The sequence below is a fragment of the Heliangelus exortis genome, chromosome 7, assembly GCF_036169615.1.
Source record: "Heliangelus exortis chromosome 7, bHelExo1.hap1, whole genome shotgun sequence".
NCBI classification, from domain to species: Eukaryota; Metazoa; Chordata; class Aves; order Apodiformes; family Trochilidae; genus Heliangelus; species Heliangelus exortis.
In genome coordinates this window covers 30,036,535-30,044,656 of record NC_092428.1, presented here as the reverse complement: position 1 = coordinate 30,044,656, position 8,122 = coordinate 30,036,535, and the positions used below count along the sequence as shown (strand labels likewise).

General features: G+C 36.4%; 1 protein-coding gene across 1 annotated transcript in view; it reads right to left on the bottom strand.

The window, feature by feature from the left end:
• Positions 1-873: 873 nt before the first annotated feature.
• PLPP4 (phospholipid phosphatase 4) overlaps positions 874-8,122 on the bottom strand; it is a 38,261-nt gene continuing 31,012 nt past the window's right edge. The window contains exons 6-7 of the mRNA XM_071749546.1: positions 6,024-6,194; positions 874-3,876 (exon numbers count right to left, since the gene is read on the bottom strand). Coding sequence (XP_071605647.1) covers positions 3,677-3,876; positions 6,024-6,194 — 371 coding nt within the window. The 3' untranslated portion in view covers positions 874-3,676. The remainder of the gene's footprint in view (positions 3,877-6,023; positions 6,195-8,122) is intronic.

Below are 8,122 nucleotides of genomic sequence, written 5' to 3'. Positions count from 1 at the left end.
TATCATCAAATCAAATCAATTTTCTAAACAATCCTATGCCTGTGAAACAGAATTTGTATTTTCCAAACAAGCCTTGGTAACATGATTTCCAGCCCTTTGTTTCATGAAATGATTTGTTTGAAGAGACCAACTCCAGTTTTTTTTCACTCACTGTTGCAGAGGACTCTAAGTTGCTTTGTCTTTGTTGGACAATGCAGCAGCTGTGAATTCCAGCACATTCACTCCAGAGACAAGCTTACACCTCTCAGATGGAAGAGTGACACCCAGACATTGCTACATTGCTATTTTTCTCTTACTTTTTCGCAGCTTTATATTTGTTTCATTAAGGACTTGCATCCAAATCTCTCATTGTAGCTTCAATCCACTGGACTGAAAATGAAGAAAAAATGCAGTTTTGTATAGACAAATGCTCTGGAAAGCTGATAAGAAATGGTGTGCCCAGAATAGAGGTTGATACAATTGTATATTCAGCCTGTCTGGTAAGGAAGATAGTTAATCAACAGGCTGTTACGTAACAATAAATGAATTGTAAATAAAGCAAGGACTTCTTTCTCTCAGTGACACCATACAAAAAACTGAATACAGAGCTGAAGGAGATTTCTGACAATAAATGGGACTCCTGGGAGCCTCCTGGGAGTTACCTACTCTGTGTGTCCAGAGAGGGGAAAAGGGGATAATAAATCAAATATTCTCTCATTTCTGCCTTTTGCAGACGCTATGTAATTGTGGAGTGGTATCAGTGGAACTACTGTTATTATTTATCAAAAACAAAGTCACCCATGGCCTTGGGTTTTGTAATACTCCAGGTGGTTTCTTACTGAAACGCCACTGGTCATTTCTGATCTTCCCCAAAAAAATAGCAACACAGAGATATACAAACCCACATTCATGTGTTGTTTTATTTGTGCATTACAACGTTACATTTCCTTCACACTGAGAAAGCATGAGATTAAAATACACTGATCCACAAAAAATGCCTTCCCTATACTGCCTTTGCTCTGGTAGTTGTAACTACAGATCCTTCCACAAGTTTAATTTCATTAAGTCGCTCAAAATTTTAATCACATTTTAATCAGAGCTTTTACACTGTCTGTTCTGTGACTTTCAATTTAATTATTCCCATTAAAATGTTATTTACTGCTTTGCAAACCCCACGGATTACTCTTGCAATGTAAGTTTTTATGCTGCTTTATACTTCCTATTCTAGTCCTTTCACAGCCCCTGCTCATTTGGGGACTGTACAAGCTTTCCCCCTCCCAAAGATAGTTTGTTTGTACCAAAAGCTTTTAAAATACTGGGAATGTTTACAGCATAGTTAGGAGGCCCCACTCATTTTTTTGAGAACAAGCCAGATCCCTATAAAAAACATGCAAAATGGTCTATGCATCAGTATTAAACTTCTAATTTTGATTTAACTTTTTTTTGTTTGTTTTGTATTTTTTTTAACACTTTATATACTCTGGAAGACTAGGGTTCCTGTTGAAAGAAGAAACTTATGGAATAGCCCTACAGAAGGTCAAGACATTGACTCCCTTACTCTGGGGCTCTCATTAATCCACCTGTTGAAGTAATAGAAAAAAAATTATGTCCCTACCACAGAATTCTGCAGGATGGTTTAAGCACTACATAGAAATATTAAACCTCCACTAAACTGTGTGTATTTCTAGAACAAGACCTTGACGATACTAGAGGTGTGTTCTTGTCAAACCCAGTGTGCTAGTGCAATGCCAGAATAATTTTGCTTTGCTGGTGCTGTGTTTGTGAATTAGTTCATATGCACCAGCAAAGCCAGTTATCTTTGAGTACCTCTCTGTACCAGAGCTTAGAAAACTGTCAGTAAAAAATTCTATCTTTGACACAATCCAGGACCAATCTTTAAAGAACATTTTGAGTTCATGCCCATAACGTTCTGTTCATTAATGCCATTTTCTATTTACAGTTACTACCAAGTATAATACAGGTTTATACATAGCATCATTTCATCCTCTAGTGCACAGTTATTACATTTATTTTTAAAGGGATACCAATTGACTTGCTTTTTATTAAAAAAAATGAGGTGTTGTCAAGCAGGAAGTAGCTCTTAAAAAAATCTACAAAGCTTACCTTTGAGAAAAATAAATGACAAGCCTTACATAAAGACATTGAGCTGTCTGAATCACATAATGTCTACAAGGCAAACTAATATTCCAACAGGAACACATAAATTATAATCATGGCAGCCTAAAGCACCATAATAATGGTCATTAATCAATGCTACCTTGTTTGGTTCACCTAAGAAACATTTACTGCCAAGATGTGGTCTGGAACATTTGCCTCCATTTTCCCAGGATATTTAAGAAAAAAATCTTGTGGAATCTGACTTTCTGCCATTCAAAGGTGTATAATTTCACAAGAATGGGATGCGACTGTATAGTGCATACAGAACAAAACAGGATCCTACAAATAATAAATAAACTCGTAATAATAAATAAAATCTTCTCCATACCAACACTGGTTTGATTCAGGTGAGTTTCAAGTTCAGGTACCAAGCCAGCCTTCACAAACACCATAGTCAAGGAAATGATGAGATGAAAATGAGAAATGGATCTAGTGGAAAGCTACCTCTAGCATCCCTCTGGATATCTTACAGTGCTGGAGACCACCCGAAGCATTCATTGTTGTGCACCAAAAGCCACAAATGAAAATCTTTGCGTTTCTTTAGTTCAGCAATGCTGCAGTCACTACACAAGAATGAACATAGCACACAAAGGTTCACAGAAAATGTTGTGTTTCTTTACCCTCACAGTTTTAGGATTATTTTTTTTTAAATTTGTATTAAAGATCTCAGCTTGTTGGACATCATGGGTATTCTTTAATTTTGTTTTGAAGGTAATTAATGCAAAAGCTCAAGAAACTGCTGATGATTTTATACCAAGTTTCTAATCCAGCCTATGAACATGTATGTTATTGCAAGATACTTGTAACTGTGGAATTTCTTGAAGGTCAATATCATCTTGTGCAACTACTAATGCAACAAGTCTTGGTTCTTACACACACATAGCCATTCATACCTCCTCTCCCTTGCTTGATCATTAGCAGCTCAGAATGACCTTGTCAAAACTTAACAAAATACAAAGTTCTACTGGCATGTGGAGGGCTTTTTCTATGTCAGAGGGTAACAGCATAAACAAAAGGATGATGCCCTAACTTATCGAATTATATAAAGAAATAGCTGTCCACAATAGCAGCTGAATAGCTGAGTGAAAAGTGCTGTGTGTACTCATCACCCATCAAAATCAAGGAGTGCTGAGTATGACCAGAAATTTCTAGCAGATACTCAGTACTTCAGAAAATTTTTCCATATCTACTATAGCCTCAACTACACCTTCTTAAAATTGCTCTCAACCATCCTCAAGTGGGACTGTTTTTATTGTTTTCTCCTTCCCTCAGGTAGTCTACATGTTTGCAATAGACTGAAAACAGACAATTCAGCAAGTCAATATGAACTGAAAATGTAACCCGAAAAGTATGATAATACTATGGCATTAAATATACAATATTTCATTGGTCTTTATAAAAAAAGGAAAGAAACAAAAGAGAAAAAAAAAAATGTTTACATTAAGAAATGCCTTGTTAAGAGACCAAATGGGAGGAAATGTGAGAAAGCTAAAAGTTCATTCTTGCACATTCCTTAAAGTCATACAGGACCTTCAGTTATTCCTTCTAGAGGCAGCCCAGTGGCATTGTCTGCTGTAGGTCTCTCTTCTTTCTTCACAGAGTTCTGATCTAGCAGGCTGACATAAGATACATGACAGGCTGTGTTACCCAAAGGAGGGTAATGTTGTCTGTAGCAAATATAAGCAAAAATGAGGCCAATGATCCCTCCAACAAAGGCATCTAGATAAGAAAAGTGACAAAAACAGAGGCATGTTAACTAAGCAAAGTTCACTTGGGAGGTATAAATGGAAATAAAAGACATTTGGCTGATCTATGTTTAACTCACAATATGCAAACTTTCATAAAGAATTTGGAGCTGAATACCACAGTCATATAAAAGCTCTATTTTGTCGGCGACATCTCTAACATTTTGTATACCCAAAAATGTAGATTCTTATGTTTCAGGAGAAGAGCAAGGGGAACAGAATGGCCTCCATGGAGCATTAAACATTCCTGGTGTTCCAGCCCACCACTGACCAACATTTGTAAGCGGGATACCAATGTATCTGCTTCCATTTTGCCATGATTTACAGTGAACATCACCGGTGTTTCTATTTATGAGCACTGCACCTAAATTACATTGATTACAGCACCCAGAGCTCTCCTTCTGGAAGGTGAACCTCAAACTATTGCACTGACAACAATTTCTCCTTGTCTCTCTCCAAGCACCCCCAGGAAAGATGGGAGCTCAAGTGCCAGATCTGCTCTTGTTCTGTGTTCTAGAAGGAATTTTCCAGGGCACACAGGGAGTAGGTAGGAGATAGGAGAGCAAATTATCTTTCTTCAGGAAGAAGAAAGCTTCTCTAGCTATAAAAATTCATTTCACTTTGCAGCTCCTGAAAGGCCCCTGAGAAAGACATCCAAAGCAATTTTGAAGCTGGGTGAATTCTTCCAAAAAGCACCTGAAAGGTCAAAGACTAAGCATGCCTGCTAACTGATTTAACACTTTTTGAATATCTTTCTATTTACTACTCCAACTGGAAAATAAATAAATCCATTGTATATTTGCAGCTCTCAGACAAAGGTAATTGTCAGGTTTGTCCATTGGAACTGCAGAGCACCACAAGGGGAAGAGGATTCATTCTGTAGTCAGGTTCTCCTTGCCTCTTGTTAATATACCCACCTGATCTTGTTTTTCACTTCCAGTCAGAGCAAAACTTCACAGAAAATACACACTGAATTTTAAATCCTCACCTTTGAACCCGAACAATGATGAAATGGTAGAAAAGGGCATAAAGTATAATATGACTTGACACCAAGTTTTATTTTAACAAGACTTGAACACCACCATATCATCCATGTATATCCCTATTTTACAACAAAATCATCATATAATTAAAATAGCAAATTGTTGAGCTTAATGACAAAGAAGGGTTAATAAAACCATACTATTTTAATCTAAAATAATGAAATACAGATTAAATGTCCCAGTTTGTCATTCTAGTATTTATTCAAACAAAGGGCTTGTGATTCAGTTTTTGGTAGGTAATAAATAAATGTGTTGTAGCACAGAGATTCTGAAGAGCCTTTTAACAAGAAAGAGCTAGGGCAAGAAAATCTGAAAAATTCAAGACTGAGATAGAGTATTATAAGAAAGTCACAGTTGTCTGCTGGGGGAGAGGACAAGGATCTAGGAGATCCCTTCTAATCCTATATTAACCCCAAAAGAAAAAAATAAGTTTATCAGAAATAAATATAATATATACTCGAGTAAGATTTTAAAAGGTAATTGTGTGCACAGTATTTGCAAGCTGACAGAAGCTTATCCTACCTGGACACTGACTCATTTGGTACAATTTGGACTATCCCTGTCAAGCTGTCATGGTACAAAAGATACCAAGGGCAAGAATTTTCACTGTAGAACATTATTACAGTCTCAATCGACTTATTAAGAACTTATTTATTGTGAAAAAATTAATTTTCTATAAACCTGTGTTTGTGCCAGTTCTTAGATTACAATCCTTTAATTGTTGTTGATTGGATCCTGTTGCAGATGCATTTTGTTTTGTTTAACAGTGAGGTCAAACCTATGATTTCTGTTTTTCAATTAAGGGAAAACAAACCAAAACAAAAGAGATTTCTGCCAGCCCTTGATAAATCCCGTTATTTCCACACTTGCTGAAAAATTGTCTGGGCAATTTCTTTCGATACACTTACATGCAAAGCATGGAACTCTGGGCTCTTTCAGACACCAGAGCCCTCGGCATCCACCCAGGAGCAAGGAAAATCATGGTGTGACTCATGTGATTTGATGAGAAACATCAAAGTAAATCAAGGCTGATACAGAAAAAACAGAAAATGTGGAAAAAGGACCCTCCATGGCTCACCTTGCCAGTGATGTTTGTAATCACACATCCGTGACAGGGCAATCATCATAGCACAGTAGAGTGGGAGAATTGCTGCACAAAGCCTCCAGCTCTTCCCTCTGCCAATTTCTGTAAAGCAGTGTAACTTTCCAGCTAAGTAGAAGGTGGTAAAGCCAAGGCCTGAAAAAGCAACTGATAAAGAAAAAGAAAAAATGACAATATTTTGGCATCATTATATATTATAGTTATTATATATAAATAAATAGTAATAACAAATAAATAATAAGAAATAATAAATAAATATTAAATAAATAATAAATATTATATAAATAATAAATAAAATAAATAATGATAAATATATTATATATAAAATATAATATATTCTATTATAGTTATTATATTATATATTACATAATATTATCCCAATTACTGAAGGTTTGCACTTCGTCTTCAAGCACACAAATAAATCACATCTTTAAACTGATGCTGTGGAACAAGGCAAACTGCTGATTCCTCATCAAACCAGTACACTGAATATCTTGTTTCCTAGAAACTTTTTCAACCACTGTTGATTCTGTACTAGCCACAAGTCTAGTTGGAGGAAAAGCTTTATATCCAACAATCCTGTGTAAAAGGGAGATTTCTTCCAGAGTGGGCTTTATCTTCTTGTGTGCAGCCCTTTGAGACCCATGTAAATTGGTTTGCTTTACAGACTGTCCATTCACTGAACAGGAAGAAATAATTTCTTTTGTCATTTCTATGTCATGGTACTCTTGGAATTAAAACATTTACTTAAAAGTAAATATTTACTTAAAAGTAAAAAAAAGGCTTACACAGAAATAGGCTGTGGGATGTCAGAGAACTAGGCCGTAACCACCATGGAAAAAATATAAAAAAATCAATCTACTGTCCTGAAAACATATCCCAGAAAATTGGAATAGTTTTCCAACATCACCACCAAATCTCAGTTGCTAGTGTAGCCTGACAAACTTTAGAATAAGCACTTTTTCTTCTTCCCAGTGGGGATTTTCTCTTTTGCTTCTCACGTTTGCTGGATCAGCCACTCGAATATGACAAAAGACAACATTTTTTGAATTTTTGCACCAGATAATTTTTGTGGCATCATCTTTCGTATCTGCAGCTCTTTATAGAGTTGGAGGTTTTTTGATGGCCAGCAGCACACACTGACATCTGTGTCAGCAGACACAGAGGGGTATCTTCTGAAGATATTTGGAACCACAAACACATAAAACTTGAGACCACAAGGACAGGGCTCATCATCATTCCATCTTCCACTTAAGTAACTGAAGTGCCTTCATTTTCAGGCACTCCACAAGGTCTAGTAATTCACAGGGCTTAAAAAAATATTGCCCAAACCTTGGTGTAGCTGTTAAGCTCCCACAGACTTGGATTCAGCATTAGTAACCTTTGCCAGGCAATTCAAATGCGTGTAGGACAGCAGGAGCAGATTTAACAAAATGAGCTTAGACCAAAATTCATGGTATTTAAAAAAAAAATATTTTCCCCAGAACTCATTTTTTGCAGGATCTCCTACATTTCCCTAAGGACATGCTCATGAATGAACATGGGAATTCAGCAGGATCTATACTTGCATTATATACAAAAAACAGATTTTGCCTTAGATTGTTGATGTGTTTTTCTCAACGAAAGGTCAGGAAGAAAAGAGACTCATAAACACTTCTCCAGGGGAACTTATGCCTAAAGTGAGATGGAAAAGTAATAAATGATGCACTAGCTTGTGGATATGAAACTAACATTCAGTAGAGCAGCTCCACAGTGCAGTATAGTAAAATACACTTTCCTCACCTTGGAGTGCGCACATCCAAAAAGAGCTGCTTGACCCCATAGCTAGCAGCAAAGAACATGGAACTAGCAGTGAAATGCTCTGGGATGTGGGAATATCCATTATAAAGTTAACTATATGTTGAATTGCTGTGCACTCCAGGTAGGCAACTTTGCTCTGTGGCTGTATTTTAAAGATGATGTCAAGCAATAACATTAAGAAAACCAATTCATCCTGCAAGAGTTCTGGGCCTCTGGTAATACTTACACCAAAGAAATTTGTCAGTCAGTAGAATATATTTCAGCACCTTTTTTTT